At 45.0% G+C, this 22,952-nt stretch overlaps 10 protein-coding genes and 1 non-coding gene across 11 annotated transcripts; 5 read left to right on the plus strand and 6 right to left on the minus strand.

Annotated features, from left to right (window-relative positions):
- The first annotated feature begins 30 nt into the window (after positions 1–30).
- Positions 31–703, plus strand: V1514DRAFT_296627 (DASH complex subunit Dad3-domain-containing protein). The gene is made up of 2 exons (XM_066925441.1): positions 31–267; positions 347–703. Exons 1-2 carry the CDS (start codon positions 79–81, stop codon positions 521–523), a joined length of 366 nt encoding a protein of 121 aa, XP_066782184.1. The 5' UTR covers positions 31–78; the 3' UTR covers positions 524–703.
- V1514DRAFT_353494 (uncharacterized protein) lies at positions 654–3,806 on the minus strand. Its single transcript, XM_066929542.1, has 2 exons — positions 2,875–3,806; positions 654–2,811 (listed from the first exon to the last, which is right to left on the minus strand). The coding sequence occupies exons 1-2, from the start codon at positions 3,686–3,688 to the stop codon at positions 908–910; spliced, it is 2,718 nt and encodes a 905-aa protein (XP_066782185.1). The 5' UTR covers positions 3,689–3,806; the 3' UTR covers positions 654–907.
- On the minus strand, positions 3,791–7,578 carry V1514DRAFT_334432 (uncharacterized protein). The gene is made up of 3 exons (XM_066928224.1): positions 6,851–7,578; positions 6,091–6,791; positions 3,791–6,015 (listed from the first exon to the last, which is right to left on the minus strand). Exons 1-3 carry the CDS (start codon positions 7,314–7,316, stop codon positions 4,108–4,110), a joined length of 3,075 nt encoding a protein of 1,024 aa, XP_066782186.1. The 5' UTR covers positions 7,317–7,578; the 3' UTR covers positions 3,791–4,107.
- A 341-nt stretch (positions 7,579–7,919) lies between these two features.
- Positions 7,920–9,641, plus strand: V1514DRAFT_334434 (uncharacterized protein). Its single transcript, XM_066928225.1, has 2 exons — positions 7,920–8,220; positions 8,283–9,641. The coding sequence occupies exons 1-2, from the start codon at positions 8,069–8,071 to the stop codon at positions 9,550–9,552; spliced, it is 1,422 nt and encodes a 473-aa protein (XP_066782187.1). The 5' UTR covers positions 7,920–8,068; the 3' UTR covers positions 9,553–9,641.
- V1514DRAFT_334437 (uncharacterized protein) lies at positions 9,592–10,145 on the minus strand. Its single transcript, XM_066928226.1, has 2 exons — positions 9,853–10,145; positions 9,592–9,778 (listed from the first exon to the last, which is right to left on the minus strand). The coding sequence occupies exons 1-2, from the start codon at positions 9,989–9,991 to the stop codon at positions 9,729–9,731; spliced, it is 189 nt and encodes a 62-aa protein (XP_066782188.1). The 5' UTR covers positions 9,992–10,145; the 3' UTR covers positions 9,592–9,728.
- An 817-nt stretch (positions 10,146–10,962) lies between these two features.
- Positions 10,963–13,279, plus strand: V1514DRAFT_283349 (RNA polymerase I-specific transcription initiation factor RRN3; the record flags this gene model as incomplete). Its single annotated transcript, XM_066925122.1, has 2 exons — positions 10,963–11,343; positions 11,399–13,279. 2 exons carry the CDS (start codon positions 10,963–10,965, stop codon positions 13,277–13,279), a joined length of 2,262 nt encoding a protein of 753 aa, XP_066782189.1.
- A 254-nt stretch (positions 13,280–13,533) lies between these two features.
- Positions 13,534–16,491, minus strand: V1514DRAFT_334440 (kinase-like domain-containing protein). The gene has a single exon (XM_066928227.1). It carries the CDS (start codon positions 16,440–16,442, stop codon positions 13,674–13,676), a length of 2,769 nt encoding a protein of 922 aa, XP_066782190.1. The 5' UTR covers positions 16,443–16,491; the 3' UTR covers positions 13,534–13,673.
- A 16-nt stretch (positions 16,492–16,507) lies between these two features.
- V1514DRAFT_334441 (mitochondrial PGP phosphatase) lies at positions 16,508–17,304 on the plus strand. The gene has a single exon (XM_066928228.1). The coding sequence runs from the start codon at positions 16,645–16,647 to the stop codon at positions 17,254–17,256; it is 612 nt and encodes a 203-aa protein (XP_066782191.1). The 5' UTR covers positions 16,508–16,644; the 3' UTR covers positions 17,257–17,304.
- Positions 17,246–19,562, minus strand: V1514DRAFT_334442 (T-complex protein 11-domain-containing protein). The gene has a single exon (XM_066928229.1). It carries the CDS (start codon positions 19,525–19,527, stop codon positions 17,437–17,439), a length of 2,091 nt encoding a protein of 696 aa, XP_066782192.1. The 5' UTR covers positions 19,528–19,562; the 3' UTR covers positions 17,246–17,436.
- A 146-nt stretch (positions 19,563–19,708) lies between these two features.
- On the minus strand, positions 19,709–21,132 carry V1514DRAFT_334443 (uncharacterized protein). Its single transcript, XM_066928230.1, has one exon. It carries the CDS (start codon positions 21,041–21,043, stop codon positions 19,778–19,780), a length of 1,266 nt encoding a protein of 421 aa, XP_066782193.1. The 5' UTR covers positions 21,044–21,132; the 3' UTR covers positions 19,709–19,777.
- A 1,359-nt stretch (positions 21,133–22,491) lies between these two features.
- V1514DRAFT_t76 lies at positions 22,492–22,563 on the plus strand. The gene has a single exon. It is a non-coding gene; the product is annotated as a tRNA-Arg (tRNA).
- Positions 22,564–22,952: the final 389 nt, after the last annotated feature.

Here is a 22,952-nt window from a genome sequence, read left to right on the forward strand (position 1 = left end):
GTACAATCCGACGCGAGCTTTTCTGTCTTCGCTGCAGACAACTCCCGTATAATCAGAAGGCAGTATAATAACAAAGCCATGTCGACAAATAATCAAAATTTCTTAAACACGCCTTTATCAGTATCATCATCATCATCATCGTCAACCGCTGCAGCAGCTCCGGCAGCGGAGGCAGTCGCATCATCAGACGTGATGCTTCAACTGCTTTCCCCAGTCGAGCAAGATCTTCTTCATGAATACAAATCTTTATCTCAAAATTTATTAAAAGTAAATTCCTTAATTTCAAATTTTATTTATTTATTTATTTATAAAAAAAAAAAAAGGCTAACCTATTTTCCATTTTTAGCTATCGACCGAGATTGCAAAATTAGCTGAAATTCCAACCCCAGAAATTCTTGACAACTTGAGAATATTGGAACGCAAGACCGCGTTAGTGTTTACGTTATTAAAAGCATCAGTGTATAGTATTTTTTTGCAACAACAATTACATGAACAAGATGGCGATGTTGTTATTGAATCTTGATTTTGGTACGCATCGTGTACGAACTACCTGATTCGATTGGAACGAATTTGGCAGGCGAATATTTTTTTTTTTTTGGGAATAGCAATCTATACAATAAAACCGGAGTACATGGCGCTTTCTTTTTTGTTTTGTTTTGTTTTTGTTTAGAATGATATAAAAATAATACATTTATTAATCTATTTCTAGCCATGTATAAAAATTCAGTTGCAAAACAGACAAACAAAAAAAAAAAAAGTACTCCAATAATCTGCTGCTGTCCATATAAAACAAAACAAAAAAGAAACCCCAGTTATCCAGAAAACAAATTTGTATGCAAATTAACAAAAAGTTACCCTCAAAGTAAAAGACAGAAAAAGAAGGACAAAAAAGGCAAAGAACAAAACACTAGCCTCGGTCGGCGGAAACGTCCACCGGGTTCGCATTCCCGGCTGATGATGATGATGACAACAAAGACCGGGACGATCTTGCAGGCAATTCTAAAATTTCCGCATCCGCATCTTGAACGTTCAAAATGTCATCACTACTTTGTGATGGTAAAAAAGGCGCATTCTCATCATCAGTATCCTCGTCTTGTTCTTCATCACCGTAGTCTAAATCATCGTTTGAAATGATGATGTTCCGTCCATTGCCATACCCAGAAAACGATCGCCTGAACCTGATGAACGAACCACCAGTAGAATTATGACGTTGCTTATGCTTGTTTCTGTTACCCAGGCAACCTAAGTAGCCCCGATTGCGCCGGCGGCGATGGAAAATATTAAACCCAACCAGACCCACACCCACTACCAATGTGATGCCACTCAACAACACCACACCTGCCAACAGGCCATGCCGCCTCCACCACGATTGCCTGAGAGGAATTGCAAGTGCACGATCAATTACGTAAACTTGAGCTCCCGAAGTCGTGACGCCGTGCAATAATATGCGAATCGGCAAAACCAATTCACCGTCACCGTAACGACTGCGACGAACATGGAGCAAAAAAACGCCGTCGTCGTTATTTGCCACCGGCGCTGTTAATAATACTTCAACATCCGCGTATTCGGTATCATATACCAGGCCCGATGCTGCATTAAACAACTCGGCCTGCCGTGGCTTTAATACGTAAACACCAACCGCCGATGCCAATTCAGCAGCATCAGGAGCCAGGTCGATGATTGAATCCTGTAATGCAAGAATCACGTACCGTGAATTTGTTCCCAGAACCTGGTCACCCAAACCTGCGTTGTCGAGCAATCCGACAAACTTGGTCACATGTTCAACTTCAAGCAGGTCTCGTGCACTGATTTCAATGCCACCTGCACCGTCAGCGGTTGGAATCGGCACCTTGTTGATCACATGAATCACGCCGCCGTCAAACAACACGTCCTGATATTCCAACACCACCGTATAATCTTGGTCATTGTCGCCATAAGCTGGCGAACGTAACGTGATTGAATCGCCATGATCTGAAGACCGAAGCGCGAGTTCGTGGCCGAGTCGAGTGTCATATTGCACGCTTGCCGCTTGAAACTCATTAGAATACACCGGTTCCGTGATTTGCAAGCCATATAAAACAACCTTGGCAATTTGCAACGATGACAAAATGTACTTGCCAGTGATCCCCAGTTCACGCCATGCCGCATCATCTGGCACAAACAAGGTAGCGCCATTGATTTGTTCGTTAAGCAAGCCCAAATCTTCAAACGCTTTCAAACTTGTCGACACGGTGAGTAATAATTCACCTGCCGCCAAACGAAGCGATGGCGGTAACGGGACCGCTCGATCGACCGTAATTATCGCAGTATTGCCAATCCTCACCGGCGGTCTTAACACTTTGGCAACTCCATTAATAATCAAATTTTGATTTGTCACATCAACACTAATCTTAAACATTTGAAATCGACCGCCAAGTGTCGCCAGGTTTGCCCTGCTGGTGACCACACCAGGTTGTAACTCGTCAATAATTATATTGGCAAAATGATACTCTAGCGCTCCATATGATGCAGGCAAGTCAGGCACGCTATCGTCAACGGGGGCAAAAATGGTTTGCTCGATTTGCAAATCATCAAATTTGGCATTAAATCCGTGAAATTGTAACTCGTCCGCGAATTGTGTCGCAGAAAGACCAATCAAGTATTTGCGTGGCGTGAATTGGAAAAACGATAACGGGGTTAACAACGAAGGCAAGGTATGAATAACTCCGTTTTGAAATACGACATCGTAATAGACCGTCTTGATGTGCTTATTGAATATTATGCCATGAATTGTGCGCTGGATCGAAACAGCCGGACCAGCCAAGCTTGGTACTTTTTGCAAAACAATAAGGTCAGCTCTAGCAAATTTTACATGCACACGACACTAATACATACCATATATGCCATCGCCAATAGTATCGTTTTGGCGATAGATTGACGAATAAAGAAAATGCATGCCGACAAATTTCAACCGATCATCATGTCCGTGACCGGATTGCAAATAAGTAAACTCAACGTCGTTAAAAATATTGAATGCAGAATTAACAGGTGCCAGCACGGTGGCCGTGTCCAAAGCATTGTCTAGCAACCTGCAGATCATGGGGTGCATGCCCACCAGGCTGGCAAACACGGAGATTTGGTTGGCCCCGCGGTTGCTGTCTTGCAGCGTGCCGCAAAGCGTGTGCGGTAACGAAATTAACGAGTCAATCACCTGAACCACGCCGTTATCCGCAACCCAATCGTGCCTGACAACCTTGGCCTCGCCAGATGCCACCACCATGCGCTGACCGTTCGCATCGGCCGGCTCGTCCTTCCCAGCCGTGACCCATTCGATTTTGATCGGTAACGGCACGTCAGGAGAAGATGGCGCCCTTAACAATGAAAAAAACACGTGCTCGTCTTCGCTGGCCGAGAAAGAAAAATTGCTGGACTCTACCCGGTCGGTCAAGATAAGGTATCGCAGCAATGTCGGCATGTCCAGTCCTGGTGGCAACCGAGCCAGCACTTGATCTGATGGTGCCAAAAACGTAATATTTCGACCCATGTTGAGAACAGGTATCAGACCTGTTCGTTGCAAAACGCGGATCAACAATGTAAAATCCGGTGAGGATGATAAAAGGTCGACGACCGATGTTGAAGCGCTCACGCTGGATGGCAGGCCAGTCATGATGACTGCCAGAATAACTAAGAAGTACCTAACCACCCACATTATACAATGCAAAAACCCCTTCTTCCGAAAAATAACCAAAAAAGCCCAAATCACTTCAAGCTTTTATTTTGGATGAAAAAAAGGAATCGATGAAGTTTTTGTCGTGCTAAGGCAATACTTGCAGATAATTGAGGGGCAATTCCCCAACCTTCCTAATATGGAGAAATGTAACGAAACCCCGGATTGAAATTAGAGCACTGCTCACTACCAGACACTGCTCACTACCAGAAAAAAAAAAAAATTAAATCTCTTTTCTCTTTTAAATTTAGTCACAAATCTCGATTACTTTTTAAATCATACAGGTCAATGCTCTCCGTTAATGTTGCATGTGACGAAAAAAATAGTGAGATGGAAAATAACAAAAAAATAAAAAAGAAAAAAATTTATCATTAAACAAAAAATAAACAATTTTTCCTTCCTTACTTCTTACGTCTATATAGTAATATAACGTCACCACCAGACCTCCATATTCTAGCCCTAATGGTAGCCAACGTGTATGCATTATCCACAACTTGCCCTTGGCACAGAAGTTCTAACCAATCATCTGGCCTCGATGACCCACGCTTAACACTCGCATCAAGTTTCTCTTCAACATATGACAAAATTTTTTTAGCTCGCAACATTCGATACGCATTCAACCTGGCATTACCGTTTGGCAGGGCTGGCAATTTGTCCTCGTAAGGTTGCAGCACGAAGCTAATTTTGACAAGTTCTTTTTGTGGAACCTTGTTCAAAAGTAAAAAATCCGCCAGCCAACCAGGTGCTGCCTCTTCCAAAATCTCCACGTCGTGATCGTCTCCACAAGACGACACTGTGCCCCGGTACAGGTCTACCGTACCACCAGCATCAATTCTCTGTTCCGAAATTAGAATCGTAGTATCAGGAGGCAGCTTCAAAAATGGTGTTTCCATGTTGTCTGACACGACAAATCCAGAAATGCCAAACGACCCTTCATACTCTGCTCTAATCTTTTGTAAAACCCCACTTAACGAATCGTCATATGACGGGCCGGCCTTGGCATCGTCAATACCAGAAATTGTATTATTGAAATCCGATAAGCTGGCAATCTTGGTGCTGCCATTATTGTTCGCATGACTGGCATCTTGAGACTTAGCTTCAGTTGTTGCTGATGATTTACTTAATCGGCCTTTACCAAATCCTCGTAAGCGACCCATAAGCGAGCTCGTACTAGGCGAGTTGTCTCCTTGGTTGACATGTTGATCATTCGTGACAACCGACTGCTGTGACGAAGACGATACATCAGCAGATGGAGGCGGCGAGAGTGTTGCAGAGGGTGCCTGAACATTTGAATGCGCTGAAGAAAAATAATCCGTGACTTGAGTTTCTGAGCCTTGGCTACTCGAGGAAAATTTTGTTCCTAAAGCTGGGTCTTGCACAGAGTTGTTAGGATTATATGTCGGGGCGGGAGTAGCCAGTCCTATGGAAAGACCAGGAGTTGCTAATGCTGTCAATGGCGGGGGGCCTTCCGTCCACGGAGTCATTGGAGGCATCGAAATGCGTCCAGGCGCCTGCCGTCTTAGGGAGTTCTCCCGATCAGTAATCTCCCTTCGTTTTAAATACCGATGCTGATTATCTTTGGTAATCTCAGCATCAATTAAGTTTGCAAACAAATTTCGAATCACCCAGCGACCTAAGTTGATCCTCTGGTCGTCCCTAAATTCAATCTTGGCTGGCAGTTCGGATTCAATCTCGTCTGCGTAAACCTCAGCATCAAAACAGTAATACTCTTCAAGAACAACGGCAAGTTGGCCAGTTCGCGTGTTGACTTGGCACCAATTGGTCATTGTCTCAAACGTGTTTATCTCGTCGGCCACGTCTTCAATATCCCTGGTTCCAAACGACTTGACCATGACGCATTTGACAAGATCCCACAACACGACTTCGCCAGCTGTATCCACAGTAAGAACTCTACGGCGATCGTTAAGAAGTATGTGCTTTATAAGACCAGTTTGGCCCTCGATGGTTTCTTCCGGATTATGCCTTAAGGGTTCGGTTGGTGAAGGGATATCTAGTGTTGGCACAACAATCTGATCTCCCTTATTAGTGACTGTAGATGCAATTGTCGCTTCATCTGGTTCTTTAATACTGGGAGCGTATGTACCCACGGTCAGGTTTATAAGTGATGAAAGTGGAATTGATAAACCATTGTTATTATTATTATTATTATTATTATTATTATTATTATTGGCAGGCACGCGAAGTAACGAACCATCAGTTGGTCGAGGTTGAAAACCTGTACTAGAGCGGCGATGGGCTCGTTGACGGCGTTGAATTTGAACAGTGGCTGCTGTCGTATCGACATCACGCTACCAAAAAAAAAAAATATGTTAGAAGATATTAAAGACTGCAAAAAAAAATTAAAAAAATAAAAATAAATGTACCCATCTGTGAATTCGAGAATTGGCGGTTGCTGTCCAAAGGTTCTCACCAGAACCAACGATTTTGCTGACGCCCTGATGTTCGTTTGCGACAAGCACGCAAACGCTGTCCTCTGCTTCACTGGTTCCTCGCATGTCGGTCTTGACCACCCAACCGGACCTGTCACTGGAATGAAACACTTCCAAATTAGGATGGTCAGAATGTAGAGACCACACACTGGTTTCGTGAATGTTTAAAGTATGAATAAGCCTGCCGGCCGTGATGGACCACAGCTTAATGGTGGAGTCTGATGACCCGGTTAAAACAAGATTGCCTGATTTATTTACAAGAATCGATCTGATGTTATCCGTGTGTCCGACAAAATTGATAATGCTGTCCCCACTTCGTTGATCCCAGACCCGGACGATGGAATCCGGGCCACCTGAACCAACGACGGATCCACCTGGTCCTCCGATACCTAAAGCGTAAACACTACCCTTTTGGTTTTCTCCATTGTTGCTGACATCAATTGCAAGCTTTTCCCGTTTGGCATTGAGATCCCACAGGATAACCTTGCGATCCAAGCCGCCAGATGCAACCCAATCTGCCTGCTGACTTTCCACGGCCAAGCACTTAACAAAATCATGATGCTGACCAATTGTGGATTGTAAATTGGTTGAAGGCTGCCATAATTTGACGGTCAAATCGGAAGAACCAGATATGACTTAAAAAGACATTTATTAGAGAAAATAATGTCATGCTTGGTATATAAATTCAACTTACCTGATCGATAGTTGCTGGCAAGCACAATGTCATTCACCCAATGCGTGTGAGCTTGTACTTGCGACCTAAATGTAGACTTGCCGGTGTCTCTAATGGGAGCAGAATCAGACGGCTTTTTTGCATGACCGTTAACACTGGTTGTGGTCGTGACGGGTATTGATTCATCAATGACTTGTTCAGGCGGAACTCCATTTAATTCAGACAAAACAGGGCCGGAGTCAGTGTCCAAATCATCCAGATTTTGGTACAGAGTTGGTTGCAGGCGCATGTTTGACAAGTTCCACGCATTGATTATGCCATCTCTTCCCGCGCTGTAGAGAATGCCGGACGAGGAGGAGTCAGCAGATGACGAATCCGCAATCGGATTTGGATCGACAGCCAAGCTGTTGACGCCAAGTGTATGACCATGTTGTGCATTTCGAGAAGCCAGAAGATACGTGATTTTACGGGACGTCTTTCTGACCATTGTGGAGAAATGCGGGGCGAACGTGTCAACTGCCGCGAGCGGGGGAGCAAAAGGGCGCCGAGTAAAACAGAATTGGCTAAAAGCAAGGATGAAATAAGCGTCAAGCGAGCACAATCCAACTCAATGCTCACTGGGAGCCGTAATTAAGGCAAAAACACAAGTAATTGTGAATGGAATGAAGGCGCCAAAAGGAAGGAGGAGTGGGTTGATTATCGTACAGCTTTCGGTATCAGGAACGAACCATAGGCACTTTGCATATTCAGTGTGAAGGGACGGCGCGCGTTTAAAAGGGTTGGTACCAGAAGTACGCACCTGGTCAGGGGTGCGTATCATTGAGCACGCACTTGTTCTGCCACTTCACATCCGTGCTCACCTTCATGCTCGCCACGACCAGAAAGTCATATACAATCAATTAATGTACGGCAAAGAATGTCATAGAACAAGAGACGTGATAGACAGTTGGCGTTCTAAATATGCCGGGGCATGCGGTAGCTGAACGTCGGCGATCGCATTACATGAGCACCATTACTAAGCGGTGCTGTCAGCGACTATCACTCCCCGAACGCCATCTCGCAATGCATTACACAACACATTAACTACATATTTGTTATAACTTAACTTCCACCACCGGCCGGCCATATCTGCTCTTCCTCTTGACTCTCCTTTTTTTTTTTTCCACAATTCCACTTCTACGCCCCCTCCTTTCATCAATCTCTCCTCGCCTAACCATCCTGCGCCGGCACATCAGTTCAATGCCGCCAATCACTAAGCATTACAACTATCTCGTCATTGGTGGTGGCTCCGGTGGGCTAGCTTCCGCCCGCAGGGCAGCTGGTCGTTATGGTGCCTCTGCTGCTATCATTGAAGGCTCCGGCGTTCTCGGTGGCACTTGTGTCAACGTTGGGTGAGTCTGAAAAGGAGAAAAAAAAATTTCAATTGACATGTTGATTACTAACCGATACCCAGATGCGTGCCCAAAAAGGTCATGTGGTCGGCTTCAGACACCGCAAAGCGTCTTTCTGAGGCAAAGTACTACGGCTACGACATTGGCGATGTGCCAAAGTTTAACTGGACCTCATTTGTTGAAAAGCGCCAGGCTTACATCCGCCGATTGAACGGCATCTACGAACGCAACCTTGAAAAGGACAAGGTTGACTACATTGCGGGCTGGGCCCGGTTTGCCGGTGAGAAGGGAGACAAGGTGGTTGAAGTTTCATTGCTGTCAGGCGAGACCGCGTACTACACTGCCGATCACATCGTGTTGGCTACCGGTGGCTATGCCGTTGTGCCGCAAGACATTCCGGGTGCCCAACACGGCACCACGTCGGATGGGTTTTTTAAGCTCACAGAGCAACCCAAGCGTGTTGCTATTGTCGGTGCCGGTTACATTGGCGTCGAGCTCGCTGGAGTGTTCAACGGGCTCGGCACCGAGACTCACCTGTTTATCAGAGGCGAGACCGTGCTGCGTCATTTCGACCCCATCGTGCAAACCACGATTACTGACACATACGTCAAACATGGCGTGAACATCCACAAAAAAGCAAAGTCGTTTGAAAAAGTCGTCAAGAAGCCTACCGGTGAGCTCGTGATTTCTTACGAGGACGAGAACGGCAAGGCCGAAGTCGAAGTCGATCATTTGATTTGGGCCATTGGTCGTGGTGCCAATACGGATGGTCTCAATCTTGAAATTCCCGGTATCAAGATTGACGATAAGAAGGAAGTCATTGTGGATGAGTTCCAAAACACTAACGTGCCCAACGTGTATTCGCTCGGTGACGTTATCGGCTGGCTCGAACTCACTCCGGTGGCCATAGCTGCTGGTCGCAGGCTTTCCGACAGATTATTTGGAGGCCCTCAGTTCAAGGATTCCAAGCTGGATTATACGAACGTGCCGACCGTCGTGTTTTCCCATCCGGAAGTCGGTACGATAGGCTTGACCGAGCCGGAAGCTCGAGAAAAATACGGCGACGAGAACGTCAAAGTTTACAAGTCAACGTTTATCGGCATGTATTATGCCGTGTTTGACGATCAAGACAAGAAAGAGAAGACCATTTATAAGCTTGTCGTGGCTGGACTGGAAGAGAAAGTCGTGGGCTTGCATATCATTGGTGACGCGTCATCTGAAGTTCTTCAAGGATTTGGCGTTGCCATCAAGATGGGTGCAACCAAGAAAGATTTTGATAGCTGCGTGGCCATACATCCTACCAGTGCCGAGGAATTGGTTACCTTGGTTTAGATGTGTTAATCACTCAAGTATATTGTAATAGATGGTTCGTTTTTTAGTAGTTTTTAATAATGAAATGTCACTTATAAGATAAGAATAAATATTTGTATTAAAACTCCAATGACTCCGAAAAACATCGCCGTGATATCCATTCTATTCTATATTGCTATGCACAAATCGGGAAGTTTTCATTTTTTCCCTCCGCCCCCAGCAATAGCAGCAGCCTTCTTAGACTCAGCTAAAATGAATAACAAAAAAAGAACCTAGTAAGCAACAAATAAAATATTAAACTTAATGAATCATGCCATTTACCTTCCGCTTGTTTTTTCCTCATGATTGCAGCTTGCTCTTCCTGACGCTTGCGTGGATCACCATCCAGTTTTTTCTTTTGTTGAGCTGACTTCTTCAACGCTTTCTCGCGATCCTTCTCACGTTGGTTTCCTCGAGTCATTTCAGTTTTTTTTGTTCAATTATTTGAGAATGATTTAAAAAAAAACAAATGAAACTCAAATTAATTGCACGGGTAGAGTTGCGCTAATAGCAGGCTGGTACTTCGTCGACCGTAAAAAATAAATTCAACGAAATCCGTTTAAAAATTTAAATTTGCCCCGTTGTTAATAGTGTACAATTGTACTTGCACAAGTTGCACATTACTACGACATATCATTCTAACAAATGTTGTTTTTCAGAAAAAAAAAGGCAACTACGTATACAGTACATTAAAGATGTATCTTCTCATTATTAGAACACTTCTTTTCGTGCTTATGAGACTGAAAGTTATTACAGATAACTTCTATCACAAGCTCACAAACGAGAAGACCAAAAAAAATGATTAAAAATAATCATTCATTTAACTTAATATATGCTGTATTTTGAATCCAAAAGCTTATTGAGAAATAAAAGCAATGGATCTTCGAAACAGCCAAATGGACGAGAAATAAAAAAACAAAAGAGGTCGCAAATTGATAAACCTGAATAGGCATTTAACAAAGATAAAGTATATATTTTAATAATCGCTATACATGCAATACCAAATAAAGAATCTCTTAAACAATTGCAAGTACAAAAAGTATTCAGTCCAATGCATATAAACTATTGGAGCATGAAAACACAGAAAAAAAAAAAAAAAAAAGTTGAATCAAGCAGCGTGGGTTAAAAAAGTTGATTTATATACGCTCGCAATCACCTAACCCTAACAATTGATAAATTTTTTCCTAAAGTTAGTCTCACGATCATTTTTCAACTGCCATCATCAGACGACGACGACGACGACGGCGAAGATATTTATATATATGTACAAAAAAAATAAAGACGGAAATGGTGTCAATAGCTCGCAAGTCGTCGTCGTTACCGAAGAAAATAGTACTTTCTCCGTTACCAGCATCAATAGCGTCACCGGACGAAGATGAAGACGACGAACGCATGCGGCCGCGACCGAACCGAGCTGCAGGCGGCTCGCTGCACTCCTCATCATCCTCATCATTGTCTAATGCATTGAAACGCAAAAGAGTATCGTACGATCCATTGTCACCATCAACCGCTTCTCGATCTTCCGATTCAGGAGATGACTTAAATAGACTGCCGACATTGTCATCATCGTCATCGTCAGTCAAAGATCGAAGGAAGAAAAAAGTCACAACCATACGAGCAAATGACGATGCACGCAGATGCGAAGCGTTCGATAACGATAAAGACGAGGAAGAAACTGTCGACAAAGAAGACAACAAGGTTTTAAAGAAAGACCTGCTTGCCCGTAGGATTCACACTGCTTTTGTTCTCAATGCGTTGTCAGAGATGGAGAAGGTGAGTTTGATTGTCGCAATGTTTTGTTTTCTTTCACTGACACTTTTGGGATCAGGGCAATAATGAGCCATTGATAAGTTTAACAGGGCAGTTATCGGGTGAACTGTTTACTCCGGAAGGCTTAGCACCATCTCAAGTATATCACACCGTATCTACATTGGTTGGTCAAGTAGATCGCTTGGACAATCGGGCAGCTACTCCGCTCATTAATGCAGTGATTAACTTAAACGGTATTGACGTCAACCCTGCCACGCTAGGATTCTCAGATCGACGTTTTTTTTCGTCTCTGGTCCGGATTCACGGCCAGTTTTTAGGCGTGCTGGTTTCGAGCATGCCTAAATGGTACGCCGAAGTGGCACGCAGGATTGTGGGCATGTTTTCATCTTCAAAGGAATGGTCGTTGGAGCGATGGCACGTGTTACTGCGATATTTAGTAGGACTTGTGCCGACTTCGGCTTCCGCGTTGCAAAATGCCATTGTCAAGTTGTTCCCGTACAAGTACGACGATGCTGTCACGTTATTGCGATACGTGAGTAATATTCTTCGCGTGGCCGAATACGTGCCAGACTTGCGAGCTTCCATTTGGGGGGTACTTATCGAACGCGCGGTTGAACTCGACGTGGATATTGAAAATAAAATTGAAGAATTGGAAGAAGAAGAAGAAGAAGAAGACGAAGACGACGAGATTGATGAAGAAGACAGCCATGAGGTCAAAATTGTGATTGAAGATGATCTCAACAGCTGGCGCTCGATCAAATTAAAGAAGAGTATTAGCTTAGAAGACCGATTTGAGGAGGACGAAGAGATTTTAGATGCTCAGTTAACAGCTGGTCATGGTAATGAACATGGCCATGACCATGAAACTGATCCTTCGACGGTTAAAAATATGGCAATCAAGTTGGACTACTTGATTGCCGTGTTGATTCAATCGTTAAAGACGTCTTTCAATCGCGCAACGTCGGATGATTCATTACTACTATATTCCGAGTTACTTTCACATTTTATCAAGTACGTACTACCAACTCATCGCACTCATGCAGTGCAATTTCTGTTTTTCTCCATTTCACAAGTTTCACCTGATTTCACGGACGCTTTTTTGGCCCTGTTGTTGGAAACCGCGTTATCACCTTCAGAAATGATTGTACAACGGCAAATGGCAATGACCTACCTTGCCTCTTATGTTGCCCGTGCTCGCGCGGTAGACCGAACGCAGTTGCGATCGGTCGTGTCCATCGTGTGCGGGTGGATCACGCGATACGTGAACGAGCGGGAGAAGGAAGCTTTGGCAGTGAACGACATGTCACGGTTTCGCATGTTTTACTCCGTCGTGCAGGGGTTATTTTATATTTTTTGCTTTCATCATTCCAGCTTGCTAGTGGACGATGACGTCACGATTACAGGAAGTTCGAACATTACCGCGACCACGACGACGGCATCAATCGTGACGGCCGGCAGCAGCGGTAGGAGCATCGATAACGGCACGATGTCATGGGCTTGTGACGTGAGCGCTGTATTGCAACGGGCGATCAGTACGAGGTTTAATCCATTGAAATGGTGCAATCCGACCGTGGTCACGATGTTTGCCAAGATTGCGCAACGGGAAGGCGCAGCGTATTGTTTTTCCGTGATGGAACAGAACCGGCGGGTCGGCCGGGTGGCAGCAGCAGCAGCGGCAAGCATGGTAACCGCTGATGTGGATGATCACAAGTTAAAAACGAACATGATGCGGCCATTAGAAGGCTATTTTCCATTTGATCCAGTTATTTTAAAACGTACCAGCAAGATGGTGCAGCATGAATATATCAGTTGGGATGAAGTCAGTGGCGATCTTTCCGATGATGAAAGCGAAGACGATGATGATGACGATGACGATAGTGATAACGAAAGCGAAAGCGAAAGCGAAAGCGATAGTGATGTTGACGCTAGCGAAATCTAGAGTTCCAGTGAAGTTTAAGATCATGACGAATTTAACGAATAACACTTTATTTTTTTCCTTCTTCTTTGGCAAATTCTTTTTTTTTTTTTTTTTCCCTTTCGTTTTCATATTTTGGGTTGCGGGCACAAAAAAAAGTTATTTTAACAATTTTGGTGTTTTTTTTATTTGCTGAGTTATGATTTCGGTCTTTATTTTTTTTTTTCGTTTTGGCATTTTATTGGAGTATTATTTTTTTCTCTGTGTTAACTCTTATATAGATGTATAATCTTTTTTGCTCGCTCATTAAATTAAATATATATATTACAAGTAAATTTACCCAATCATTATAAACCCCGCTTATGATTCAATTATTGTACCTTTTTTTTGATTTCATGGTCCGTGACAGACATTTTCATTATCTCCATTCAACCTTATCATCTTTAATGACCTTGAACCCCGCTTCCAGAACTTCCAAGCCAATCTCAAACGAAGCCAGGACCTTTGTGATTTGATCAACAACCAATTTATCGGCATGATAGTGTTGATGATAAGTATGATCGTCATCATCGGTTAATACCTGTCCAGTTAAAACGTGTAAAACGTCAACGTTTGGAATTTGGGGGAACATGTCAGCCGCATTAATACTTGTGTTCGTATTACTATTTGTTGTCGATGTCATCGTGGTCATTGTTGAAGGTGTTAATATTGGATGCAGAACTACGGGCGAGGATACTGTCGTCGGCGTGACTGGTGGCTGCTGATGTTTCTGATTCTGCACGCTCCAAAACTTTGGCACTGGTGGAATGGGGATTTGCAGGTTTGAAGGATGCTTGGCCGTGACATGCGACGACGGCACACTTGACGTTGCCACAAACGATGATTTTGACGGAGATGATGACCCACCACCACTGCCACGCTTAGGTGATGGCACTCGGGACGGCGTCGATGCAGGTGGTGATGATGATGATGATGATGATGATGATGATGATGATGATGATGATGATGATGATGATGATGACGACGATGGTGACGATGATGATGTTGAAGATGATGATGAAGTTGTGGAAGTTGTTGATGTTGATGTTGATGATGTTGATGATGTTGATGTTGACGATGTTGATGGTGCGGTTGTAGTCGCTGTAGGCCGCTGTGAATGAAGTTGTGAAGATGCGGATGCGGATTGAAGTGATAATGAAGATAAAGATGAAGATGATGACAAATTCGGCAATGACGGCTGTTTTGAAGCAAGAGACGGCGGCGGCGGTGTCGTAAGTATAGGAAAACTAGGTGACAATGGCGTAAAAGGGTGCGCAGGCGGTAGCGCCAGTGCTGGCACAGATACAATGGATGGTGACGTACGTTGACTGGAGACACCCATTGACACTGTTGCTGGTGGTGCTGGTGCTAATACTGGCGGTGAAGTAGGTAACGGTGGTAGTGGACTATTTGCAGACTGGCCAATTCCCACGCCTACGTTCGATCGTGAATTCGACCGCAGCATGCGCGTATTAAACTTAGTCGATGAAGGAAGTGGAGTTTCCGCTGTCGCGGCTGCCGCAGCCGCCGCCGCAGTGGCCAGGTTCGTCATTGCTTCAAACGTGGGTATTTCAATCTCAACTGGCGAAGAAGTCGAGGTCGACATCATCATCGTCCCCGTAACAAGATCAGACCGGGGTGGCAATGATAATGGCGGCGGTAGTGGGCTCGGATGATACAAGTTTGGTTCAGAAATCGTAGCATGCACTGGTATGCTATCAGTTGATGTGCTTGTGCTTGTGCTTGTGCTGGCAGCAGTAGTAGCACTAATAGAAGCAGCCGTCGTTGATGCAGCCGTGATAGCAGATGTCACACCAACTAAGTTTGATACGCTTCCGGTCGTAATGGTGCCGCCGCCATTTATGAGATCTTGCCCTACTGGCTGTGGATCGGTTGCAAAAAGTTGCAAAAGTGGGTGTGGTGATTGCCCCTGAGATGTTGTCGTACTCACAGGCTGCGGCGACATCGTGACCGTTTGCGGATGTAATTGTGTGATGGATGTCGCAGACGTGGTAAAAGTCGCCGCTGCTGACGATGAGACAGACTTGATTGTTACATCTGTTGTCGAGTCCGCCACGTCTTCGATATCAGAATCAGCCACAGATAATGCAGAAACCGGTTGTACGCTTGAGGAAATCTGGTCATCGTCATCAAAGTTCCACGCACCAGCGGCAGCTTCTGAGGCAGTAGTGGCAGTTTCGCCATCGTCTTCATCATCTGACCCAACCTGCGCACCAGGCGGTGAAACAAGGGCCAAACTCTTGCGTGTATTACCCTGGTCGCGCCAAGCCTGGTACCGAGATATCAACTCGCGAAGCGTGGACGTGCTCAGGTTGCGCGTGGTTTTAATAAAACGTGCCTTAAGCAACTCGTCTGCAGACGGTCGTTCTTCTGGCCGCTCGTTTAAGCATAACGATAAAAACTCTTTCAACCCAGTCGAATATTGTGGGCCATCCAATCTTGGCGGCTTGGACCGCGGAATAATAAACATGACCCGCATGCCGTCCTGGTCGGCGTACGGTGGCTGCCCAGTGGCCATTTCGTAGATCGTGATGCCGAGTGACCAAATATCTGCCTTAAAATTATATGTAGCACCTTCGGTAATAACTTCCGGAGCCATCCAGTACGGCGTGCCCACGATCGTGCTCCGCTTCGGGTGATTTGCTGAGATCTGAGCCGCCACGCCGAAATCGCACAGTTGCACGACGCCGCTGTTCTTAATAAGAATATTTGCCGCCTTAATGTCACGATGAATAATGCCTGCCTTGTGAATATAAGCAAGTGCCAGTAAGGATTCGCGCACGATCACTGACGTGAACCGTTCCTCGATTTTGCCCATGGCCAATAAAGTGCGCACCGACCCGCCGGCACAGTAATCCATAATGATCCACAACCGGGAACCAACCAAGTGCGAGCCATGATACTGAACAATGTTTTGCGCATCACCATGCTTAAGCTGACTCAACAGGGCAATCTCCCTGCGCACGTCCTTGACTTCATCCTCTGCAGTATCCAAGTTGAGCACTTTGATGGCCACTACCGTTTTGTCTACCGTGTTAAACCCCTTGTAAACCACTCCAAAATTGCCACGACCAATGACTTCATCACGTCGGTATATGCGTGACGCAACTAACTCGTCTGGCACCATCGGTATTGATTGTTACGTGCAGGACATACAAAGTCTCAAGCCTTTAGTGATCAAATTGGGGCAATACACCACTCCCTTTGAGTCACGTGATAGGAACGAAGAGTTAAAAATTTAAAATTTTTATACATGTACGCGACGCGACGCGACTCGAAAATTGTCGACGATTGGTGAGAAGGAAGACGACGGCAAAGACAACCAAGATATGTCATTCAATCTCCCCGGTACGTTGGCGATACCGCGGGTGCTACTACGACCATCGTTAACACAACCGCATTTGCGCATTAAAACATTTAATGATTTGCCGATCCCGTTGCCGTTCGGGGATGACATCCGCGGCGTCGTGTTGGACAAGGACAACTGCTTTGCGGCCGACAAGGCCGACCAGGTATGGCCCGCTTACAAGTATAAGTGGGAATTGTTACGAAAAACGTATCCGAATGAATTAGTGATTGTGTCAAACTCTGCCGGTGCCCGGCACGCTGACGATGGTGAATTTTCACAAGCTGCCAAAGTCGAGGCTGCCACGGGAGTACCGGTACTGCGGCATGACGTGAAGAAGCCCGGGTGCGGTGAAGAGATTTTGAAATATTTTGGCCTGCCCACGGATGGTAGTGCTAATGGAAAAATTGTGGTTGTGGGTGACAGGTTGTTGACTGACGTGGTTTTGGCCAACCAGATGGGTGCATGGGCAATTTGGGTTGAAGATGGGGTCCGGCCGCTTTCAAGCCTGCCGGTCCGATTCGAACGGTGGCTGTTTGGAATCATGACGGCATGTGGAGTTCAGCCTGTACATCCGACCGGGATTAAGCCGTAGTTTAAGTGTTTATTTACGTAATGAAAATATAAATAGACTGGATGATATTCAAAAAAATATGACATGACAAAAATGTAAAATTCCAAAAGACCAACCAATACGCCAGAACAAGTTTTTAAACAATAAACCGAATTTTTTAAACAAAAACAAAAAAAACAATGGTTAAAATATGCACCATGTCTAATTGAGATAAATGCGACCAAATACGCCCCAGTGGAAAAGAGAAAATAAATAAATTTTGCTTGACAGTGTGTTCAAGTTCAGTGCCACGTCGCGCACGGCTGAAGACTGCACAGACCGGTCAAGCACGCCGTCCATGGCCGCGACAGAGTTGTTTGTGCCAGACCATTGACTGCCTTTAGAGGCAATGACCTGGCTCACCTTGGCATCGAGCTCAGTCAGGACACGAGAGTGAACGAGGACAAACACGGGACTGGAAAGTGACAAATTTTTGATTAGCCATCGCTCAGCCAAATTGGACATTTCGCTCAGGGATGGGCCGCTAGAAGCAGTTGCTGGAATGTGATTAATAACCCGGCGGGCGATTTGCAGTGCAAGATGGGTGGTGATTTTAAGCCATTTGTGGTTGGACACGGCATCGCCGTTTTTTTCCTGGTGATTATGATCATTATTATTATGATGGATATCGTCGCTGTTGTCTGTGTCGACGAGAATTAACAGCTCAGACTTGAGAGTGTCAATGTCATGAATGGAAATCGTGTGGGTGGGTACGTGAACGGAACCAAGAAGTTGGCGGTATAAATTGACACATTGCTGCAGGCAAGTAATGTTTGCGGCTTCAAGTCTGAAGTCGCATATGCGGCGGCGGTCACCAACGAAAGTCGATGGCAGTGTAGTTGATGGATGCAAGGCAAAAAATTGAATCAAACCGGCAGTAAAAATGTCAAGGGATGAAGATGGTTGATTGAAAGTAGAGTTGGTGGTGGTGATGGTGGTGGATCGGTCATTACGCACGGTCGCATACCATTTAACTGCGTCCGGCATGACATTCTTAGCGTGCCGGCTTTTTTGCGACAAGTAGTCACGCTCAAAATCGACAGCTGCATCGACCAAGGCCGGTCGCAATACACGAATATGATGGTTAGCCACGTCAAGTTTCATGGTCTCCATTATGGAAAACATGATTCGCAAGCCCTCGGCCAACTTGGTCGGGTTTCTGGTCGCCACGCCGGTTTGGACCAATGCCAGCATGTCATCAATCCAAGGGTCCCGCATGGGAGCACAGTGCAATTTAAGCAATTGTGACAGCCACAACGCAAAATCGGCGAAGTTAAACACGCCGTGGTCCAGCTCTTGCAATGTTAGGTCGACGTCAAGCACGTTGCGGAACCGACGCCGGTGCATTTTGGGTACCACATGAGAAATCAAGTCTGACAAGCCAGTCAACACGGCTGGAATCTTTCCAGCACGGTCGACCTGTCCGCCTTCCAAAATCGCGGCGCATTCAGCCGCTACGTCGACCCAGTACCTGTCGGCAAGCCGGAGCTTGCGCCTGGCCCTGCGACCGTCCGGATTGGGAGCCAAGTTAAGATTTTGGTCAAAGACAATATCGTGACGCAGTTGTGGATTACGGACAATGTGTTTGAGGTCAAGCTCGCGCAGTGCTGGAATGTTGATGGGCGGAGTAGTTGGTGTCGAGGGATGTAAAGTTGCGCCCGCACCTGCGGCGGCAGCAGCCGCCGACGCCGCCGCCGCTGCCGCAGCAGCAGCATGATTGTGATGGTGATAGTGTGGGTCAAGTAAGACATTTGCCAGTGCGCGGCCGTCTGGCAGCGACTTTGACCTCATCCGGCGGTATGCAGTGGGACGAAGCGCACCGTTAGACGATGAAGAGGCCAACGATGATAAAATGGATGAAGGCTCCTTGGGCGGCAGCTTCGCACGTTTGGAAGGGTGTAAGCCGGGAGCCAGTAGAGCTGCAGTACGCTTCGCTATTGCCGCCGACGACGTCGACGATGATGGCGCAAACAAGGCAAATTCAGGCGTAGGCGAGCACAAGGCGGTATCTGAATTTGTCAATGAATTTGTTACAACCACAGCTGCAGCCGATGTTGACGACGGCGTCGACGGCGGTGAAGCATTGTCAGGTGCAGAAGAGGAAGACGAAGATGCAGATGACGATGGCTGCGCCGCAGACGATGGCTGAACATTTGCAGAACCAGACGTCGAAGGAGCCGGCTCAGCAGCTGCAGTAGCAGCAGCCAGGTCAGGCTGAGGATGGCAATGGTGGTGATGACGGTGATTTTCCATTGACACGACGGACGAGTTCAACGCGCTGGGTGACGAGCGAGAGGAGGCGGGCTTATATGTTATCCGGTCGATGGGTTTTTTTTTCACGCACCGCCGCACGGGCAGGGGCGGTGGTGGCGATTTGGGAATTTTCGTGATTTTCGGCCGTGGGAGTTGATGACTCAGGCATGACTACGCGGACAGTTTAAGTACCGGTTCATTCGTTAAATACGTTACGATACAAGTATGGTGACATGCAAATAATGCTTCTTCAGTATCCCTGCCGCTCGTCGTACGATACCTTGGACAGCTTTCGGCCGCCTGGTGGGACTCGCTGCAACGGAAAAGACTGCTGTCGTTGCAAACCGCCATTGTCGTAGTCCGTCAGCTCAATGTACTCATACTGCCACCGCGACGACTTGCCCTCCTGGGCCGCGGGCAGAAAATTGCGCTGCGCAATCGTGAACCCACTGATAGCCAGTACGGCGCCGCCCATCAGGTCAATAAAGTAGTGATGCGTCAGGTACATAGTCGACCACCAAATCCAGCCCACGTAAGTAAAAAACAGAGGGCCCAGTCGTGGGAAAACGTGAGTCAGAAACAGGGCCTCCATGACGGCAAACCCAGAGTGCAACGATGGCAGAGCACCAAACACAAGTGGTGACGCACCAAACGCAGATGAATACAGATTGATCCCCAAGAGATCGTCCACCCGTGCCAATCCGCCAGGCGACCCGTGCATGGAGTAATTGGCAGGCGCAAATCCGTTTGCTGCCTCGTACCAGGGTGGCGCGTTCGGCAGCATGAGTTGAATGGTAACTCCAGTCAGGTTCATGTAGCCAAACGCGCGAGCAAACACTGGTAATGTTCCTGGAGACGCAAACACAAACAGCAAAATGGCAACCACGAATGGTGCACCGTAGTGCATTACACCATACGGTAGCCAGGCTAACACGTCGCCAACTGCAGACGGGCGTGACGCCAGCATCTCACTCAGGTTTCCGCCATACAGCACGGTTTCAAGTGTGGGTAGGACCGTGACTGAAATCTGTGGTCGCCAAGCGGTCGGGATGTACGGGCATGATCCAAACAGTACCAACCAGCCAAAAATTGGTAACAACGGGAACACGACCTGGCTGGTCACCGGCACGGCCAAACCAACCACAAGAGCAAAAAGAGCGGCAATTCTCCATGGCCATGTTGGCTCCTCCATCACAAACAGGCTGAACACGCCCACTCCGACCAAGACCACGTATTGCAAGTCCCATGCGCTCAGCTTGTGGGCCCGAACTTTGGCCCACGTCTTGGCCGGATTAAATGACGTCTCAATCCGATGAACCGCGGTCGACGGCACCTTGCCATCAACGTTATGACCATTACCATTGTAAAAACTGGTATTGCTGTAATCGTTATTGTCGGTATTATTGTTATTACTATTGTTGATGTCAATATTCTCAGTCACCGGCAATATCGGATCCGTATCGTCATCATCGTTGGCCCCATTAGCAAGATGGTTGTATTTTTGTCCAGAAAACATTATCCTCTAATCATGCTATATCGACATGCAATTAATTGAGTTAATTCAATGAGTGGTGCAAGCAAAAAAATATACCATGTATATCTATCCGCAACTGTGTTCGGACCCTATTTTTTCGCGAGCCCTTTTCCTCAACGCGTATATTCAAACTTTGATGATGTGGCAAATAAGGTTGCGAACCTTCAGTATAAAATTCTTTTAACATTTAGATAACGAATAAAACATTTATCGTATACGGCGATTGTAGTCACCGTCATTTTTCATTCAACAATGAAGATCCTAAAAGTATGCAATATTTTGCGAATATTATATTTGCTAGCATAAAAGTCGTTCATTCAGCCAGTTTTTGAGCTTAAAATGAACAATCTATAGTTGCCCAGCATATACTGAGAAATTACGAAGGAAAAAAAGCCACAGGATTTTTTCATTTAAAAAACATGATCAAGTTTGCTTTTATGAATTGATATTATGGGTTCAACTTGTAGTAGTTTTGTTTGGTTTCTTAGCCAATAAAGAAAAGAAACGATGAATATACGTAACGCCGTAAATCTAGTTGAATGGCGGATTGGTCTATATATTTTCAGGCATTAATTATTTAAGGACAGCTTTTGAAATGTCACTTTATTTAGTCCACCCCTAATCATAATAATTTCAAAATCACATTCATCTGGGTACGTCCTCAGGATATATTTTCATCTTGAATGTTGATTTAAAATAAACAAACATAATATTGTACAAATTGTTTATTTATATAAGCATTTATTACAGAGTTAATTAACAAAAACATACATTTTAAATGTGAGAGTTCAGGCCGATATCCGAACTCTACGGATGTTGAGAATAAAGTGGGAAAGCGAGAAAAGTAGTATTTAGAAATACTTGGTATTATTATTATTAATGATGAATTCAACTTATACATGATTACAAGAAAAGAGGACCTCTATTTATACTTGAAGAAAGGAACTCACAAAGAAACAACTAGAACATTGATAGAAACAAATCGAAACATAAATGAATGAAACGTGATAATCGAGATGGAACATCTTAAAAGATCTGGAAATGTAGACCAATTAGTCACGGCATTTTTTTTAATCTTAAAAACGGACAACTAAGCCCTCGAATGTATTAACTACTAACCAAGAAAAGTGTATGATGACATAAATGAATAAATAAGTGAAAGGTTGATCGATTGAAATCAATCCAAAGAGAGAAGAACAAGAAAATGAAAAACACAAAACAGAAAATTATGAAGAAACACTAAATAGCAAGTTAATAAACTAATAAAAATTTTTTTTTTTCTCTTTCTTTTTTCTTTTTTCTTTTTTCTTTTTTTTTTTTAAAAATTCAACAAAAAATAAGAGACCTATACTATTAAATGTGCCAAGATCACGTGACAATTATGTGACTGAAAAAGTTAAACTAACTTTGTTTGAAAAATAATTGTATTGGCCTCCATGGCGTAATGGTAACGCGTCAGACTTCTAATCTGAAGATTGTGGGTTCGAGCCCCACTGGAGGTGGTTAAATTTTTTGGCATATATATTCATCTTTTAATTATTATATTTACTTGATAGAGAAGTTCCCAAAAAAGAATTATTTTTTAAATATTTTTGCGATAGTACCTCATCGATGTTAAAATATATGGATTGATCGACGAACGCACCACAGATAATTTTTTGTTATAATCAAAAATGTTGACGAACAAATTAAGCTGAAAGCTTAATAAATAAATTAGGTGCACTGACAAAATAGGTGCACCAAGTCTCACCTAAATTTAGTGATGGAAGTTCGCGATCAACAAAAGCACGAAAAAGGTCAGGGCAGGGTGTGACAATATTCGATAATTTCAATGTGCGCGCAATAACAACGTGTCCCGCTAATGTATGCACAACCCTGCCAATTTCTACCG

This window comes from Lipomyces japonicus (assembly GCF_038497905.1).
Source record: "Lipomyces japonicus strain CBS 7319 unplaced genomic scaffold V1514scaffold_33, whole genome shotgun sequence".
NCBI lineage: Eukaryota > Fungi > Ascomycota > Lipomycetes > Lipomycetales > Lipomycetaceae > Lipomyces > Lipomyces japonicus.

Bases quoted from the DNA above. Each gene is read 5' to 3' on its own strand.
- V1514DRAFT_296627 (XM_066925441.1), top strand. From the start codon at position 79: ATGTCGACAAATAATCAAAATTTCTTAAACACGCCTTTATCAGTATCA. The intron at 268-346 runs GTAAATTCCTTA...TTCCATTTTTAG, and splicing joins TATCTCAAAATTTATTAAAA to CTATCGACCGAGATTGCAAA.
- V1514DRAFT_353494 (XM_066929542.1), bottom strand. From the start codon at position 3,688: ATGTGGGTGGTTAGGTACTTCTTAGTTATTCTGGCAGTCATCATGACT. The intron at 2,812-2,874 runs GTATGTATTAGT...TTTTGCAAAAAG, and splicing joins TATTGGCGATGGCATATATG to TACCAAGCTTGGCTGGTCCG.
- V1514DRAFT_334432 (XM_066928224.1), bottom strand. From the start codon at position 7,316: ATGGTCAGAAAGACGTCCCGTAAAATCACGTATCTTCTGGCTTCTCGA. The intron at 6,792-6,850 runs GTAAGTTGAATT...TGTCTTTTTAAG, and splicing joins TGCCAGCAACTATCGATCAG to TCATATCTGGTTCTTCCGAT. The intron at 6,016-6,090 runs GTACATTTATTT...TTTTTTTGGTAG, and splicing joins ATTCTCGAATTCACAGATGG to CGTGATGTCGATACGACAGC.
- V1514DRAFT_334434 (XM_066928225.1), top strand. From the start codon at position 8,069: ATGCCGCCAATCACTAAGCATTACAACTATCTCGTCATTGGTGGTGGC. The intron at 8,221-8,282 runs GTGAGTCTGAAA...ACCGATACCCAG, and splicing joins GGCACTTGTGTCAACGTTGG to ATGCGTGCCCAAAAAGGTCA.
- V1514DRAFT_334437 (XM_066928226.1), bottom strand. From the start codon at position 9,991: ATGACTCGAGGAAACCAACGTGAGAAGGATCGCGAGAAAGCGTTGAAG. The intron at 9,779-9,852 runs GTAAATGGCATG...TATTCATTTTAG, and splicing joins GAGGAAAAAACAAGCGGAAG to CTGAGTCTAAGAAGGCTGCT.
- V1514DRAFT_334440 (XM_066928227.1), bottom strand. From the start codon at position 16,442: ATGGTGCCAGACGAGTTAGTTGCGTCACGCATATACCGACGTGATGAA.
- V1514DRAFT_334441 (XM_066928228.1), top strand. From the start codon at position 16,645: ATGTCATTCAATCTCCCCGGTACGTTGGCGATACCGCGGGTGCTACTA.
- V1514DRAFT_334442 (XM_066928229.1), bottom strand. From the start codon at position 19,527: ATGGAAAATCACCGTCATCACCACCATTGCCATCCTCAGCCTGACCTG.
- V1514DRAFT_334443 (XM_066928230.1), bottom strand. From the start codon at position 21,043: ATGTTTTCTGGACAAAAATACAACCATCTTGCTAATGGGGCCAACGAT.